At 39.6% G+C, this 18,485-nt stretch overlaps 3 protein-coding genes across 8 annotated transcripts in view; 2 read left to right on the forward strand and 1 right to left on the reverse strand.

Moving 5' to 3' along the window:
- Positions 1-166: 166 nt before the first annotated feature.
- Positions 167-2,090, forward strand: LOC139986710 (uncharacterized). Of its 2 annotated transcripts, XR_011799702.1 has the most exons (6): positions 167-473; positions 551-753; positions 853-976; positions 1,050-1,251; positions 1,324-1,434; positions 1,523-2,090. XR_011799702.1 is itself a non-coding variant. In XM_072002246.1 (5 exons), the coding sequence occupies exons 1-5, from the start codon at positions 420-422 to the stop codon at positions 1,377-1,379; spliced, it is 639 nt and encodes a 212-aa protein (XP_071858347.1). In that variant the 5' UTR covers positions 167-419; the 3' UTR covers positions 1,380-1,476. The 2 variants fall into 2 exon arrangements, 1 of the variants encoding a protein (XP_071858347.1); XM_072002246.1 differs by lacking the exon at positions 1,523-2,090 and having other exon boundaries at positions 1,324-1,476.
- Sbat (LSMD1 domain-containing protein Sbat) lies at positions 1,474-2,397 on the reverse strand. The gene is made up of 2 exons (XM_072002253.1): positions 2,119-2,397; positions 1,474-1,854 (listed from the first exon to the last, which is right to left on the reverse strand). The coding sequence occupies exons 1-2, from the start codon at positions 2,179-2,181 to the stop codon at positions 1,612-1,614; spliced, it is 306 nt and encodes a 101-aa protein (XP_071858354.1). The 5' UTR covers positions 2,182-2,397; the 3' UTR covers positions 1,474-1,611.
- Positions 2,398-3,028: 631 nt separating this feature from the next.
- Dachs (unconventional myosin-IXb-like dachs) overlaps positions 3,029-18,485 on the forward strand; it is a 90,849-nt gene continuing 75,392 nt past the window's right edge. For 2 of the 5 annotated variants that reach the window (XM_072002166.1, XM_072002167.1), the window contains exons 1-3: positions 3,029-3,175; positions 3,264-3,393; positions 10,080-11,075. The gene's annotated coding sequence lies outside the window, so the exon portion shown is untranslated. The remainder of the gene's footprint in view (positions 3,176-3,263; positions 3,394-10,079; positions 11,076-18,485) is intronic. The other 3 variants (XM_072002164.1, XM_072002165.1, XM_072002163.1) reach the window with 2 other exon arrangements.

Consider the following 18,485-nt stretch of genomic DNA (forward strand, 5'->3'; position numbering starts at 1 on the left):
TAAGTCTTACATTATTTATTACTTACGACAATTATAATAAAAGGCTATGAAATATCGTACTTAATTATATTTCCACTCTTTTAAGAAATATATATCAAGATTCTTTCTGCATAATATCCTTAAAATTTGAAAGCTGTGATTATATTTGATTTAGTGTCATGTCGCTAGATCGTCCCACAGTCGCGAGAAAATATTACATATAGTTTGGAAATAAATACAAGTTGCTTTGGTACTAACGTCTATTTTTTGACGGATTTTTATGCAAATAAAATATGTATGTTACAGTTTTAAATACGTGAACCAAAAATTCATTTTTCATGACGTATTATAATTATTTGGTTTGTGTTATTCAAAACAATCACGTATCTTAACCCTGACTTTAATGACTTTATGAAAAGGAACATTTATTTATTAATATCATGTCGTTGCGTCAACTTCTGCGTGTATTATTGAAAAGAGCTAGTCCTGTTATGGTAAAATCCTGAATTGGTTAAAAACATTCTAATTTTCTTATATCTTATCTTTGTTAATACTTCCTTTTATTATACAGTATGCTACAAGCTTTACATTTGTAAACCAACCAGAAACTAATAAACCCACAGAAAATGATAAATTACAATTTGAACCTGTTGATGTAAAAAAATTAACTCCTGAATATATGATACAACAATCAACTATAGATGCTGTTAATAGTGCAACTCAATCGTTAACTGTTACATATACAGCAATAATGAAAACAAGTAAAGAATATAAGTAAGTAAATCTTTATGTAAAATAAAAAGGATTAAGTAACTTTATTGAAGTGTGACAAACTTTTCTGTTATATCAAAATCACATAAAAATATTTTACAGGGAATTGTTAAGTGAATTAATTACCCTTTCAAGGGAAACCTTAGAGTTTAATGTTAGTGATTCACATTGGGACATGATAGTTGAACTAAGGTCACAAGTACAAAGTAAAAAAGAAATCTTAACTGTAAGAAAAGATAAAATAAATTTATATAGGGATATTAGATTTATTAAAAATATTCTTAAATATGTTTTTGTAGAAGTTAACAGGATATATTGAATATGTTCATAAAATGGCAGTAGCTGCTTCAGAATTAAGTTACTTGTCAGGATTGGATAATTTGTCTTTCACTCTTACTCAACGAATAGATGATGCATTAAGGATTATAAAGGAAGAAGTTAATCATATTATGATACTTGAACAAGAATACTGTGGTGTACAGAAAGAATGTATAAAAAAGTGTAAGTATAATGAAATTAATGCTACTATTAAATAAATTGATTCTTTTTAATTTTATTATATTTTCTTTACAGCCAGTAAAACAAATAATGAATCCGCAGATAAGGAGAAACCAAATGAATTCATCTAGTTTGCTGAAATATTTTTTGTTTACAGTTTATAGTTTATGTTTAAGTTTTTGTACAGTAAGTAGCAACATGTTGAAAATAAATTATATACACATCTTACTTTCTTCTTTAGTAATCTTATTCACATTATTGAGTATATTTTTAGAAATACAAAGATAATAAAATTCTATATAATCCGAAAAAATAGAGGACAATAAATTCTGTATAGCTAGTTTTAAACAAAACAATTGCTCATCAAGCATCAAGATGTATTGTTACAATATGTCTACCAGGTATCATTACTAAACCAAGAGTTCTTGCTTCTGTGTGATCCTCTGACAAAAATTCTGAACATGATCCTAAAATCACATTGGCATCACGGTCAGTACATAAGAATGCACCTATTAAAATACGCCCATCTGTCATTTTTATTCTTAAGTTTCGATTTAGCCATCCACGTAATTTTTGCTTTGCTGGAGATTCCTCTGTATTAACAGCCTATTATAAGTGCATAAATAAACTCATACTAACTTAATTCACAGCACATATATGTTACTATTAATATGATAATTATAAACAACAGTAGAAACATTGTTAAACAATGAAATATTACTGTTAGACATGGAAGGTTAAATACTTTTTAAGTAAACACAAATGTAACCTCTTAAACAAGACACACTTGTAACCTATACTGCAAAGCTATTTATGATAATAATGATTCTATTCTAAAATATTGTATAAAATATGCAATAACGAAGTTACCTCTCCATTTTCGTGAATATAATCATCATTTGTTATATTAGGTACGTTATGCCCTTCTTTCATGTCTATTTTCTTGTTCGCTTAATTATTGCTTCTAGTAGAAGGATATTAATTCAACTTGTCAATGTATACACCTCTCACAAAACTATTAGAAAAAAAATAAAATCTCTTTCCTGATGTTCTTATGTTTCTATAAATTTCGGAGACATATAAAACTCAAATTCTTCAGATATTCACAATGTAAACAGTCCACAATAAATCACAAACGAGGTATAGGATAGATATGATACCCAATACATTTTTGTCTCACACATTTCTGCGTCTCTACAGCCCTCTTACCATTTTGTTATTATCGTCCATGTCTTGTCTGCTCTCAGTCGATAAATAATGCAAGACTTAATCAGGTTTTAATCAATTTCCTTACTAACTATATTTTATTTTCGATCAATATTAGTCATTTTATACTTTCATATATGAATAGTGATTTTTATAAACTTTCCCAAAACAGTTTACTTTCTTTAATACTGAAACGAGTACACATAGATGGCGATAATACCTCCATTTAATCGAAGATTACAATATATATTGAAATTATAGTCATTTTTAGAATAGTAATAATTTTGTAAAGGATGTTTTTTATAAATATAGAGAAATATCTTAGGAAGCTATAAATTAAACAGAATAAGTTAATTTTATTCAATAATTTAAAATTATAAATTTGGAGTTGCAATAACGAAAGGGAATCATTTCTATTCTCCAGTATTGTTTAATTAAAAATGCGCGCGGAATTGTTTTAAACGACGCCATTTGATATGCTCTTTTTGCATTTACAAAAAGCAAGGTATGTGAGAACTGACGTTCTTTATTAGTTTATAACTTGTATTTGGAATGGTGAAATATTGGCACAAGCAAATATAAATATAATATTCTGTGAAATAAATACTGTGTTATTTCTAATTAGTTGACCTGTGATGTCAATAAATAGTTGTATACATCAATTGGCATATCATACTTGCAACAACAGGAGTTGGAATTTTATTAGGGCGAAATGGATTAGGTATGTATAATTTTATAGTTATAAAATTTACTTCTTTGATTTGACTTTGTTCCATTAAGCATTACTAGTTCTCGTGTATGTTATTTAGGAGCAGTGTTTGTAACATCCTCGTTTAAATGCTGGAGCAGGTTACGTGCGTCGGTGTAACGAACGGTTAAACGTCCTCTTGATTTCCGTGTCGTCAGATGAAATATGCGGACGACGTGTTGCGGCAATTTGTACGTAATTTGTAGCTTTAATATACGATACAGTTAAAGTAAGTTTAGTTCTTTTTCCGTGCCATAGAAGGGTACATACGACATGAACAGTTTTTTAAATCAAAGGAAAATAATTCCTATTAATTTCTTGAGGTAATAATTATTTTTCAAATGATTTATTTGTCAAAAGAAAAAAACAATGTGGCGGAAACGAAGTTGGGCTGTGTCAACGCGTTAAAATTTGCAGAATTTCCTGATCGTTTGATAGCGGTTTCTGTTCTTTCTTACTCGATATATTCTTTTTACACGTATGTATGTATATATAAGTGTTTCTCTCGCGAGTTTCGTGTGCCATGTGTTCGTTGAATGGAAATGACCCGCGGTATAATGTTACACGGTAAAAAAAATGGCGGTGGTCCAACTGCTCTTGCCGGTCCAGATTTTAATCTTCACCCGGGGAACGAGAAAAAGCAAGAATGTTGTAATCTTGATTCAAACATCTGTGAGAAGAGGCTACCAAGAGGGGTTTAGGAATTTTTTTAGCTGAGAGAAACTGACTACGTTCATTCCTCTTATATGAAAAAGTAACTTTTTATTATTTGATAACTTTGTTCTTGCACGATGAGAATGATTTTCAACGCACTTATTTTGCTTCATATTCCTTAGAAGTTTCACATAACCTAAGATTCATAACGTGATTCTTTTCATAAATTGTTGTTTTTTTAAATAGGTTATTTATCGCTGTAGTAAATAAACAAGTATTCTACGGTACTCTTCGAACGAGCTTCAGCGCATGGAATTCTCGATCGTTACGCTACATTTGTGTGAAACTCTTAATTAAATGTTATACCGATTATTTTCAAGAAATTAACTTGGACGGCGGCTGGTGAAATTAATCAAACTGAAAATTGACTTGATTTATTGGAGGTCGAGGAGAGGATTATTAATTAGCATCACCACGTGCAATTAAACTTCCATTAATAAAATACCATGGGAATTGGCTTATCTGAATATTACATAGCCATCGAGACAAATAAAAACAGAAACTATTTCAATTATTTGCGTGATGTATTTTCTCAGAACTTGTAAAATCTAGAAACATATAGTACCTACTTGTATATAAAGTTTTTCTTTCTTTTTTTCGTGAATCTAATGATAATTATCGACTATGTAGAATATTCAAAAGTATCGAAATCGACATTAATATAAATAAAACAAAAGGATTGGAAGTTTGGTTCGCCTTAGCCGTATATTAGAATTAATTATACATTAATTTCAGTAATGCCATTTCGTCGTCGAGCATTGATAATTTGGCGAAAAGTGGGGGTGTGGTTGAGGCCATGGGGAATTATCGTAGCAGCTTTTATCGGGGCCCATTGTTGCCTAAATATACCGGGGTTATTTTGAAACCGCGTTGCCGAGCGGGCGTTACGCTTATTTCGCTCATTACCGGGGCTGGGCTTTAGCTGTCTTTCATGCGGTTCGAATGATAATTCAATTATGCCCGCCGTTTACACGCGCCAGCCGGAATGGCTTGCGAGAGCATGAATATCGTATACTCGGCTCTGGTAACACCGGCCAGAACTCACCACACGTGCTATACTTACCCTAATGGATAACGAATGCGTGTCTCGTAAAAGTTCGCCCCGAGGAGCGTTTAAGCCGATCCAGTGACCAGATTTATATAACGGGTGTTCCTCGTACTTTGTCGAACTTCAACGCGATGTTCTTCTTCGGCGGGACCATGACAATTCTATTCGTCAAATCAAAGAAGTCAGAGATTATATACATTCACTTCATTTTTATTGCATTTCTTTATTTATCCTTAAATTTATCTTTACATAGATAATCATCAGATTTTCTGTTAAGTCCAATTATTTTCAGAGAGAGGGAGGCAGAGAGAGAGAGAGAGAGAGAGAGAGAGAGAGAGAGAGAGAGAGAGAGAGAGAGAGAGAGAGAGAGCAGTCCTTGATGAATCTGGAGGGAAATATTTTAGAAGGTAGAGAAGATTTTAAGAACTGTTGAATGGAGGAAATGAAGATCTTAAGCGTAAGAGTACTTAGCAAGAATAAAAAGATATTTTCTTCAACAATTCCTTATTAAGGGGCGAAACCAAATGAAGCTTCCCAGCTTGAAAAATGTCAAGTTCCGAGGGTCGATGTGTTGCATGGAGAAATTGCGCGTTGTCAGCTGGCGAAACTCGATGGTAAATTAGAAAGTGGCGAGGCGCAATCGTGTCCCCTAAGGCTGGGCGTCGGGTAGGCGGTCCCAAACACAAAGTTAAACGGTCTCCCGGCACCTTGTTGGCCGTCCTCTTTTATTCATACACGCGACACAAGCTCGGGTCCCCTGTCGAGTATAATTATTCTTAGCAAGTGGAGAGATATCGACGAACCAAGGGACAATTATTTTTTCCCCTTCTGTTAATTAGCACTCTACGCAGCGCTCCGTTATTTACATGGTCGTGCACCGTCTCGAATTGCGTATCACTACTGGAAATACATCTTTTTCTCACTCTCTCTCGTTCTTTTCCCACAGTTCTCAAATACTTTTTTACCTAGCGCCTCGTCATTCCTCCAATTTCGAATAATCGATTCAATATTCACATCTTTTCACCTTTACGTCTATATCTATATCTGATAATCGTGGATTTATCGAATCTCAAGGCAGTGATTTCGGGTGAAGTTCCGTTTGACGAATGAAAACAATTAATAATCGGCGGCGGCGTGTGATCTTAGTCTGCGATTTGCATCGTTAACGTTATTTGTTACACGGTGCAACGTCCCACATGGACGGTGGGGGTTAGTCGAGCAGACACGGGGTAGAAGAGAAGGCGTCGCGTGGATTTTTTCTGGAGACGATCGAGAGATCTGCACGGATAGTCGCGATGATCGATCGTGGCCGGTGGATCGCGCGAAACTCGTTTGACTTGTCAATCACGTAGCCGCTTCCCTTAACCCGTGACTGAGCGTATTTATCGTCGGATTAGTGTCCCGGGTGTTGGACGTCTCGCGAAAGATGAATTTCTGCCCTCTGATTTTTCACGTTCGTGTTAAGATTCTCCTCTCCGCCGTTTTCTTTCTTCCTTCCTTCTTTTTCTCTTTTTATTTATTTCTCGACGAAGAATTTCGTTTATCTGATGAAGGTAATGTTACGATGTACGTACATACATCGATGGAACGTGTTCCGCCGCTGGCTTCTAGCCGGTGTTAGCGTAATTTTCGCGCTCTCGTGAAAGTATTACAAGCAGGCTTACGATCGCATCACGCTGCTTCCTTCGTTGTTCTTTTTTATCAGATATCAGAAAGACGGTGAATAATCGTAAGTTGTAATTCTTGGAGAATCATGCGGAGGGAACGTGTACTGTTAAGTACTTTGTTGTTAAGCACGTGCGTATATTCTGGTTATTTGGCCTTTTCTTGAACCTTCGTTTAATCGGCAAGGATACAAGTCCCATTAAACGCAGCAAGTCATTTAAATCAGTTTGATGAAATCTATTTATCTACCTACATTTATTACTTATACATCGTTTCGTAGTCTTAAAATATATTCAAGATACATTTGTAAGATTTAAAGTACGTGAAGAACGTGAATCACGAGGTTAAATATGGAAGAAAAGTATGTTCGTATGGATTTCTCCGTTTGTTTTCGGCTCATAATCTTTGAATATATTTTGAAGGGAGATCAGAGGGACAGAAAACATCGGGAAACGATGTACGACGTACAATTAAACACGGTGGCGCGACAGAAGCGATCGATTGTATAGGTGCACGCGTCGCGTCGGTCCGCTATTTTCTTTCGTTTGGCCGGTGTCGCGTGGGGGTTAATTGGCAGTCGGAGAAAAGGCTTTCATTAGAGGGCTCCGTGATGCATCGTCGCGCGACAGAAGCGAAGCGGACGCAACGATCCTTCCCTTTCCCCTTATGAGCATCGAAGTCGAAGAGGAAGAATACAAGAGCGAAGGTGGACAGGGAGCAGAGACAGAGCACGCGGAAGACAAAAAGAAGGAGCCATGGAACGAGAGGGAGCGAGGGTAAAGAGGACGATCAAGGGGACAAGATTAAACGAGGGACAGAGACGGAAATTGAGGCATAAAGCTTGAGGAGTAGCGATGGACTCGATTCGTCCAGAGAATACAGAATCACGGAGTTCAAACGTCGCATTTAGAAGTCAGAAACTAAAACTGAATGTAAGATCGGACGTAATCTCATGGCACAGAGGAGAATAAAACGAGCGATATAACGAGATTTAACGCGTTTTCTTCTTGTTCACGTTCTAGTTGCGTGATTCAGTCATCGTATCTACGATCCTTTCTCGGTGTTCTTCAGGAATTCTAACGTAGCCAGAGAAAAAGATCCGTCCAAGTACATACTTATCTTCGAGATCACTGCTCGAATTTCTCAAATTCATTAAGATTATTAAGTCCTCGAAGAGGACGGTTCGGCGGTTGGAGTTCGAGCAGCGAGACACGGAGGATTGTAACAGAAGACATCGGGGAGGCAGCAATGGGAGCAAGCAGGAAGAGACAACGTGGGGAGGACAACTGCGAGTAGACAAACGAGGAAAGGAGAGAATCGGAGGGAAGTGGAAGGAGTACCGGTGACTGGCAGCCTCTGGCTCCGATGTCTCGTTTACCATAATACAAGGCCTTCGGTGAGGGGCAGTCTGTACGGCTGGAGGATGCACAGGGACCCTCCTCGAAACGGTAGCAATGTATCAGAAGACCGTGAAAAGCGCATCGCGGACGGCCGCGGATCCATGGACTTAAAGGACGCGCACTAGAGACACGTGATATCCTGTCGTGGGTTCTGTCTCTTCTATCGTTGTACCACGACGTTGTTACGAGGCGTACCTGTGCTTTTACACGACGTGGAAAGAACGATCGCGAGAACCTGCTGGATATTGTGCCTGCCGCGCGGATGTACATACCGGCGAAGACGGACAGGCAGGAAGAGCGACTAGATAGATGTAGGATTTGGTTGTCGTCGGGTGTAGAAGAGGTATCATTAGAGGCTGGGCGATTTATTAGCTTGTCTTTAATCAGAGGCCATTAAACCTGTATGATTACCTCTAATGTTGGATACCGCTTTAGTTGAAGAGAAAGTATCGAAATTTCGGGTTCGAAGAATTACCATCTTTGTCGGTTATCACCTTTGGCTACTGATTAATGATCTATATACAGCAATTAACATATTTTCCAACGTCTTTTTAATGGTAAAAAATGGTCGATAAAATTGTACGTAGACGAGAAACAATTTCTCCGAGAATTCGAGAGCGATAAAGTTGGTGGAAGTGTTGTGTATAGGTGCACATATGCAGGTCGCTCGAGACAGAAACGTAAGGGAAAAGTAGCCGTAGTTGTCGTCGACGACGAGCACATCTGCAAATTAAGCGAGAGCACACCGCTTGCCAACTGCTTCTTCGCAGACGTCGAAAAGTGGGAAATCTTGGAATATCTCGTTCGTTATACGTGATTTCTGCAGTCTGCTCTCTGCCTTTCGTCCTGAGGATGTCCCGGATGCTTTCGTACTTAACAATTATACGAGAATGCGACTCGTGACTGTCCCCGGTATCGTTTCGTCGTAAGTTTCGCGAGTTCCCTACCACAAATATTTGCCGTTCCAGTGCTTTTTCCTCTTCTCCTTTCGCAAGTATTTACCACTTTTATTCGTACGCTTTTTTTTTAAACACTTATATCTATCTTTTTTTTTATTATTTTCTTTTCCAATATGCTTTTTGTACATGCTCAATTATCGATTGCAATGTCGACTCAGAACCAGTTTCTATTAAGGATATCTTACCAATCTTTCTTCTTCTACACAGAAATTTATCTCTTCTTCGTTCTTGCCCATTCGACACGATCCGATATCTCTCGAAACGCGTCCTCGAACGCTCTCCACGCCATAAGCACGATGTCACGTCCGTACAATTAGCTATGGCAAAAAAGAAGAAGGAAGAAGGAAGCCAGGATTTTCAGGTGGGCAACGGTTTCGGTACGCAGGGATACCATTTGACGGACCATTCCTCGTCCTCCCTTTCTACCAAGAAGGACGCTCTCCCGAGGATCTTACTCCTTCCTCCCTCTTCTCGTTCTTCTCTCCCTCTCTTTCCTCTTCCTTTCCCATCCCTCCTACTCCCGTCTACTTCTCTTTCGGCCGCTCTGCTCTCTGTCTCTTACCATTTCGAGGCCGCTGTCTTCGTTTCACCCGGCCGTGCGATCCGCACACGCCACTTCTTCTTCAGTGGCCGCTGGTACCACTCTCGGCTAGATCGCGCCAAGCACACCTCCTCTTGTGTTTCCTTCTTCTTCTTCTTATCCACCACCACCACCACCACCACCACCCAGCGGCATCGCCGCGGCCAGCTTCGCTTCACCACCACTCGCTGGTGAACACCACGTCCACTCCACCTCTTTTGCTATTCTTCCAACTCGATGAAGTAACGCGCCGGTACGTGCACGCGTCTCTTCCGGAACTTAGGTGGCATTCGATCCGTGCGTTCCTAAACGAAATCGGCAAGTTCTAGTGGATCTAATCAAAAAATTAGTCTGTGTTCGATCACGAGTGAAATTTCGTACAAGGATAAAAGAAACGTGCCAAGCTCGTTTGATCGTGTCGTCGATGATCGTTTACGTCTGCCGATTAGAGGTTCGAGGATGAATCCGTGGATCTTTCGTTTTCGATTAACGCGAGAGGTTTGTGTTTCAGAGATCGATATCTTCGACGTGGTGAGACTGTCAAACAGTGTTATTTGAAAAGGTGGTCAGTGGTACTGAATTAAAACATCGAGGAGCTAGTGGAATGGGAGTCAGGAAAGTGGAGTGAAGTCGGTGTAATTCGAGGCGACAGCGGTCCTGCCGTCTCGTTTGCACGTGGTTACCTTGACATCGCGACGTGCACCTGACGGCGAGAGCGTCGGGGGACCAGAAACTCGAAGAAGCACGTGATATAATTAATTAACGAGTCTTTCACATACTCTTCTTTCCGTAAAAGACGAGTATTTTCCTACATTGGAAATCTTACAACGTCTTTAATTTGTTAAATTAATTAAACTGCAGATCATTCGAAGACGGAAGATACTTGTTGGAGATTTTAATCAGTCTTTCTGTCATACCGTTTGCAAGATCTTGAAGATTAGTTGGAAGCACCGGTTTTCACTGGAGGATTAGCACGTGGTTACGTCGTGGGAGGTTGCTTCCTGTTCGTGGCTTTTTCACAGCCAAGTCGTGCCGTATTTGTCACCGTGCAATCGGACCTAGAGGAACATGTGTTAAATTAATGCAACTTCTTTCGCGGCTGGCACCATCTTCGATTTGTCACGGATGCTTTTCTCTCTCGTCGACGCCGTGAACCGTGATGGATTAACGGTCCGGAACCAGCGAAAAAGGGTAGAGGGAACGTCGCGAGAAAGGAGGCTCGCGCGCGATCTTCCACGCTTTGTTTTAGCAAACAATGGGGAACGACGATTAACCTCGCTTCCTTGGTTAACATAATTGTTCGTGTTAAACGGTCGCTAACGCGAGGCTAGTTCGTATATTCCGAGTATTCGGTTTACGTGCCCAGGCATTCGAAGCTGGGGGTTCGACGATGTTGGTGATTTCAATGCCGGCAATTGAGGTGATCTTTGGGACGTGATTGTGTCAGTGTTTGATGGAAATTGAGTTGGACGACTTGTTGGATTAATTGTCGGATGTTACAACCGAGGTAAGTTTAAATATTTCTTCTATCTAAAAAATTACGAAAAGATTCATTATTAAAATATTGGAGTACTGCGTGCCTTGCATTATCTTCTAGAAGAAAGAAAATAGGAAATTTCTTATGTTTGAGAAGAATATAAGAGAATCATCGTTACATCGAGATGTAATTTCTTCTTCCAATTACGTCAAAGATTTCTTTAAAACACTCCAAGCCATTTTATTTGTCATATAAATAAACTTCTATTGTAAAATTCGATGAAAACAAGGTTACTAGTGAATGTAGAAAAGTAGAGCCAAAAGAGTAAAAGTAAAGGTAAGAGTAAAAAGTAGTTCGATCAAAGAGCGACCATTACTTGGCGTACACCTTCCATTTGCATGGGACAACTGTTTAACGATTTGATCGCTACTTTAATTCGAAAATTATACGTTTAATCGTCGTACGCATTACCTCGATATACGTAGTCGTACTTCGGTGTCTTCAGGCGTGAGTAAATATTCATTAGGTGACCACGTATCGTCCTCTTTTGAATGATCTTCCATTTGCATATCACGTCATATCATTGTTGACACTAAGCCTCGAGACTGCTCGGCGAGGATCAGTCTACTTCACGGATTCGTCCCCTTTTCTGTCGTTCCTCTTGCGTTAGTCTTGATCGAACCACGCGTGTAGGAGTATCTTTTAGTACCTATATCTTCAGTATAAACATATCTTGACTGGAGTATGTATCTTAAGATCGCTCTTTTGAGTGTGATCCTCTTTAAAACGTTCTTTACTTATTGAAGAGGGCAATTCCAAAGAGACATGAATTCTAAAATAGCACAAGTCTGCCAACCAACATTTTGAGAAAAGATGGTTTCTTTAATATTTTGTTAATAATTTTGATTCTCTTTGTGAGTTCATTCTGCTTAGATTTTTAATACCACCAACCAAAAAATTTATATATTTTTATATTTTAAAGCATATCATACATTTCCAAATACAAGCTTTTAAATCATTTTAGGATAGGAAAGAGATATCGTAGAGTCTGGCTGGATATTCGGTTTTCTAACAGAAAGATAGATTATATTTGTGGAAAATTAGGGATTGTGGACGGGTTACTGGAAACGTTTAAAGCCATTCCATGTATATTTTGCGGTCGTGCATCGGCGCAATTGAATTTTAGTACATGTACAATTTGTCAGTACAGAAACGATCGTCTCACGTCGTTCGAATGTAATAACTCGAAACATGAAATCGCATTGCTATGCCGCCGGTAGCTTCTTGTTCTCAGGTCTAACGCATCGATCGAACCTTCATCGAAATTTCTCCTCTCCCTTAGGAAGTCAGGCGAACCCTTGATTCCGGTTCACCTGACTTCCTAAACGAATTAATCTTCACCCTCTCTCCCTACTCGACAGGTGGCATTTTCAATCTATTCCTAACTACAACGGTGCTTTTAGCCTAGTGCTTGGAAAATTTCTATATCAACTCCGATAAATCGAATTATTTCCAGCGTAGCTATAATATATATGTATTCTTTCATTCAAGAAATTATCATTAATTTCGAATTTGTGAAACAATCCCCAACGTTATTACCGTTTGTTGACACGCTTCAACATATTTGCCGACAAATAACGACAAACGGGAAACCCACGCTGGTGCGGTCTAATTAATAGACGAACGATAACGGAAATTACGCTTGTCAATAATCGTTGTCGACATGACCCGGGACGTCGAAAAGCCGGAATAATTATTCCCGTTTACTCCAACGCACCAGCAGTCCTCTCAGAGCTGCAGTCTCGTTCATCGAACTCCTAAACAAAGATTCGCGTTCGAGATGAACGTAGGGTATATACGTATATGTATAGTCGCGTACACCTTCTCTCGTCGAGGACTTTTTCGATCGAGGTTTTAGCGTGTTCCAACTTTTTCCACTCCGCTGGTCTCCTATTTCTCTCTTCTTTTTTTTTTCACTCCGGTCGATTAAGCGATCAATCAAAGAACAGCGGATCGCGATCAATTAGCCGACGTCGAGCACCGTCTCCTCCGGGGAGGTTCGAGTATCGTGGAGTAGGGTCGATTAATTATCGCCAGATTTTCTTGGTTCGCGTGCAACTTAGACGAGTAACGGGGACAGCCGGAGAGGATCGACAGTTTCTCGAGAAACGTCGAGAATATTCGAGACCGCGCTTTCTCGATTTCCAGTTCATTTGAATCCCTTCCGTGTCGCTACGTTTTTCCATTCTCGATATCTCTCACCTCCCCCCTGTCCTTCTTCTTTTACTTTTGCCTCGTCCTCTTTTTCTTCCTCGTTTTATTTCTGTCGATCGACTGGAATTCCGTCGCGATCGACGACGTAATGACGCTGCGTAGGAAATTAAAGGACATGGGGGATAAGATTGAACGCGACGGTATTGGGTTACGAGAAATGTAAGTGGAAGTCGAACCAGCACCTCGCGGGGAGGATTCTTGTTTCGTCGAGGTTATTATTGGCTGTCTTCAACGCTCTATGATTTCTTACGAAATTCGTCAAGAATCTTTCTTTGATCATCTAAGTTGTTCATCGAGAAAGATGAATCAACTCGTTCTCTTCGATTTCTAGCTTTGAGCGAAGGATCCAGTTATTTGGAAATGTAATCATAAACCGTCGAATCACCTCTCTTAGAAATAATTCTTCTTTATTCATTTTTTACTCTATAATTATACGATCTTTACTTATTCGATCGTCACTGTATAATTAGAAAGTCTCTGGTTAAGGAACGATCCGATTAATAAGTTAAAGCATCCTTAATATATTATGAATATTATTTTTACCAATTTCTCACTACTTGACAGTTCCATAGACGAATATCGTGAAGATCTCTATATCCACTCTGGTCGCAAGTTAGAATCACAGTTTTTAATTGGTCGCAGGCGAAACGAAGATTTAAAAGGCGCGTGCTTCGAGTACCTCCTCGTGATTGACGCGGCCTCGTCGTTTTACTACTTCGTCTCAAGGATTTCTCTATGTATTTCCCCATTCTGTTGATGAAAGAGCAACGTGACTTGCAGGATACTGCTTGTCGAGTAAGTAGTAGCAACAATCCTATCCTCGGCCGAGTAATTCAACAGCATTCAAGTTCTAAGAACGTTTCGGTATCGTGGGATTCCTTAAGCGGTTCAAGCTGTGAGTTTAATCAGAAACCTTCCCTTCCATCCGCGATTAATTCGATGATAGACAAGGAAACCTTTCCATAAAAATTGAGTAGCATTTACTAGTTTCCTTCACTATCTGGGTTTTAGCAGTCCGAAGAAAGAATTTACGCAGAATGAATTTGCTTCTAAAACTTCCAAGAACAAGTGAGTAAAGTCTTGGTAAAAACTGTGAAGCGAATCGATATCAGCGGTCACGATCCGAATGTAATCCTCGTTAACGCGTTCTTCCCTTGTATGCCTCCTGGTAGAATTTTCTGCTTGTTCACGCGTTCTATGCGTTATTGATTAACGAGCTGCATCCATCAATGGGGCAACGATTCATCCGGAATCACCTGGACGTGTCTGCAATTCACCTCTATCTTTTACGTATCATCTCGGTTACTCGGCTTCCCCATCAAGGCTAAACGCCTCGAAGTAGTACGAAACTAGATACCCGCCGGCGTGACGGGGTTCCATCGGCACAGGCTGAGGAGAAAGGAGCGTTTAAGAAAGATAAGACCTCATGACCGTGAAACCCGTATGGGTTGGCGGTGAACGGTCACGAACAGCGTTAGTCGCGGGGGAAACGAATCGATGCGAACGCAACATAGAAAGAGACAGAAAGAGGTGGATAGACGAGAATCGTATCCGTGACTGTTACTATCTTTAATAGAATCGTGTAATTCGTCGATTGCCGCAAAAACAAGCCGATACTCGAAGGGAACGAATACAAAAACTTGCGCAACAGCCGCACTTCTCTTCGTTACGTGTCTTGCCTAAGTTTCCTACCCCTTTTCTTTCACCCTTGTTTTTCCTATGGAATTCGCTCTAGTATCGATCGAGTCTACTGTGTTTTAACGATATTTATGTAGTTTACGATCAATCGCGGAAAGAGAATAGTTACAAGTTACGGGAGTCGATAGCGAGTAAGTTTTTTCGCGAATTCATAGGCATTTTATGTTGTGCTTTGAGAAGAAATACATTGTCCTGTCTTCCTCAATGGTCTGGCTTGTTCTTGTAATTTTGTTCCTGTACCGTTTTATTACACACGGTCACGACGCGGAAGAACGTAACAAGGTAAATGTTGTAATAGAAACGTCTCGAGGAATCTCCCGTTTCTTTAAAGCAACCGTATTCGTACCGCGTGCAACAATGTCGAGGGAAATATTGAACGTCCACGTGTTCGTTAGAGAACGGGTTCGGCCACTTTGATGAATTTTATCGCGTCTGGGGAACTGTACACCGCCGGCCGAGCTTTTACGTCAGGCTCAGGCGAGTTCATAGTCGGGAATAACCGCGAAATGGTTCCTCTTTCCAGCGCGATATTTCCACACTACGCGAGCGGTTGTGGCAAAAACCGGGATCGTCGACACGTTCCTAATCCTTTCAAGGAAACAGACCGCGTGGAGACGGCGACGATGTGGTAAAAAGCCACGTCCACCGTGGTCCATTCTAGTGTCACCTTTGCTCGTAATAAACGTCCGCGCAAATCCTTGCTAGTCGCGTTCCTTTGGGACGATTTGCATTGGGAATCGCGGTCGTTAACGAAATCTCCGACACCTTTGTGCTTTCACGTTTCATCTCCATGCTGTTAAAGGATGAACACGTTCTTCTTACAGATAATAACGATAAATGGCTCCACGGAATAACGAACGATTACGTTTGTTTCTTCGAAAGGCAAACAATGAATTCTACTTAATATAAAGTGGTGGCCTGTACGTTTAACGCGAGCAAGAATTGGAGTAAATAACGGTGAATCAATAGGATTGGTCATTCGTGGGGCAACCGTGGATCGTTTCCTCGCCAAATTGAGTCGAACGATTCTTGTTCTGCAAAAACGAGTCCGCTGAAACGCGTCACATGTCTCTATACGCCTACCGTTCATAAGAATCCGGATGCTTCGTTCGACTTGTAGTAGCAGTATGTTACTAACTCGTAACTGTCAAATTAATTGAAAATTTATAGAGTGAACGAACTTCGAATTGAGATTATCTATTGAAGTTGGAAATAAGTTAAATATTTTGACAATAATATGTTTTACTATTTCCTATACATTATACCACTGTTCTGTATCATTATATCACTTATTTCATGAATCTGGATTTCAAATTTTAGGGAGAGATTTAAAAAAATTATTCCAATCGCATTTCACTATACATAGCTATGATAAATATATCTAAGAAACGAAATCAGTGCAGTTCAATTCATGCATAATTTCCTTAATTAAATTAAATTCTTATTGAAAGGCACCGGCGTTTGAATAGTTTCGGCCGATAGTGCACCTTTTACAGAGACAAGAATTCATCGTAGAAGTTATCGGACCGCCGATATTCCTCTTCGGGCGATATTAAATTCGATCGTGGGAGGAACATTTTTCAACAGTTTTTTTGTTCCGTCTTTCGGAAGAGCTGGTTGGTAATTAGACGAAGTCTCTTCTGGTCTCAGTGAAGTATCGTTGTCTCGAAATAGCTCGAGCCTTGGACGGATCAGCGGTGCTGAAAGACGCTTAACTTCTTTCCAATTAAACCGATACGTTTTCACGGTGCGCCAGGAATCCCGGTTCCACGTGTACCAGCTAATTAGAATCCCCTTCCGACTGATCTTTAATTCATGACTTATATTCAACCGCGCCACCAAGTGCGCGAAGGATATCGGTATCCTAGGAGCGTGTGCGCGGTGTCCTTCGACGCCGGACCCACTGAATTACATCTGTCCCTATACTTACCGACACTTTTCGCTGCTCTTCCAACTCATTTACGCCGGTTTTACGGCCGCACGGTATCGTCATTTGAATTTCTAATCCGTCACAATTAACCAGCGCACGATGCTCGTTCGAGGAAAACCGATGGAATCCCATTCACTCGCTCGATTTACGATTCTTTCCAGTTCATCCAGACCAGTCTTTAGTTCTGTATCGATCGTTGTCGTTACGTTCTCCGCGGATCGATCGCTACCACCCGTGTCCCGTTTGCGAGTTTCCGCGCTATTTTTTTCCAGATATTTATGCAAATTCATATTCTCGTGGATGTAATTTAAAAAAATGGAGCCTAGATGGAAAATTGTTTCATCTACTAGATATTACAAGAGGTACTATACTTTGAATATATTTTTTAGCTTTGAACGTTACGCGCATTCTATGCATTTTTGCGTGCCTTTGAATTGGAAATATCGGCAGATTTTGAACGGTCATTGGAGATTGGGAATTCGAACGTTGTTTTTTTTCTGGAATTTTTTGATCCATCAGATGTTTAATAAGAATGTTTGATGATAGTTAATGGCGATTTGAAGCGTGTTGAAACGATGGAAGCAAGGGCAGGGCGAGAAACCAGCCTTTAAGAGGATCAAACCAGACGCCGCGCCGCGTTGAGGCGAAACTTAAGATATTTTCTCGAGGAAGCGAGGTTAGCTTTTTGCGAACATTACCCGGCTCTCGTGGGATTGCACGAATCGTATGGTTTTCACGCGCGACGCGTTCAAACTTGTTATCGTTCCTTGCTTCGATCTTGCGCCGTCGCTGTCGGAGAATTTTAATTGTTCTCTTGGACTGCGACGTGCTGTGGAAACGATCGGCCTTATAACCGCGTAGAAATAACGGAATTCAAGTTCATGTCATTAAATTCACACGATTTTTCCTTCGCGAAAAAAAACCAAACAGATTTACAAGCCTCTGCTGTTTAATCAAGACCAGTTGTCCTTTAACACTTTTTGCTTTTTCGATGAAATTGAAAGACACCGATCAGAGTATCTTATCGAGGAAACTTTATTAATTACTAAATTTCCATTTCGCTAGCCTATCACTGTACCATTCTATTACATCGTTTTGCGATGGTATTGTTTATAGAAATGATTAGTTTTTAACTTTTAGATCCGAATAAAAAATTATAGATAATTAGACATTCTTCTCTTATAAGAGATAAAATTCGATTATTATAGAGGGTTAATAATATATATTCCTCTCTCCTGTTTTCTTTTATGTACTCGAATATCATGAATATATATATTTCTTCAAAACAAATAACGCGATGATCAAGAGATGAATACAGAGAAGTATTACACTTTTAGCAGACTTGAAACTTTCTCGATGGCATTCAAATCGTATGAATTGCCTAACCGCAGAAGTAAGGGATGGGAAGAATTCCGTGACACGAACTCTATGTAATCGTCTACGTATTTTATGATCATTTGGACAGCCAAGAACAATTTACCATTTATTACACATATCCTTATAGTCACAAAAACGAAATATTTCATACGTAACACTAA

This window comes from Bombus fervidus, chromosome 4 (assembly GCF_041682495.2).
Source record: "Bombus fervidus isolate BK054 chromosome 4, iyBomFerv1, whole genome shotgun sequence".
Taxonomy (NCBI): Eukaryota; Metazoa; Arthropoda; class Insecta; order Hymenoptera; family Apidae; genus Bombus; species Bombus fervidus.

Excerpts from the sequence above, each read along its gene's own strand:
- LOC139986710 (XM_072002246.1), top strand. The coding sequence starts at position 420 with ATGTCGTTGCGTCAACTTCTGCGTGTATTATTGAAAAGAGCTAGTCCT. Across the intron at positions 474-550 it reads AAAGAGCTAGTCCTGTTATG|TATGCTACAAGCTTTACATT; the intron begins GTAAAATCCTGA and ends TTTATTATACAG. Across the intron at positions 977-1,049 it reads GTAAAAAAGAAATCTTAACT|AAGTTAACAGGATATATTGA; the intron begins GTAAGAAAAGAT and ends ATGTTTTTGTAG.
- Sbat (XM_072002253.1), bottom strand. The coding sequence starts at position 2,181 with ATGAAAGAAGGGCATAACGTACCTAATATAACAAATGATGATTATATT. Across the intron at positions 1,855-2,118 it reads ATATTCACGAAAATGGAGAG|GCTGTTAATACAGAGGAATC; the intron begins GTAACTTCGTTA and ends CACTTATAATAG.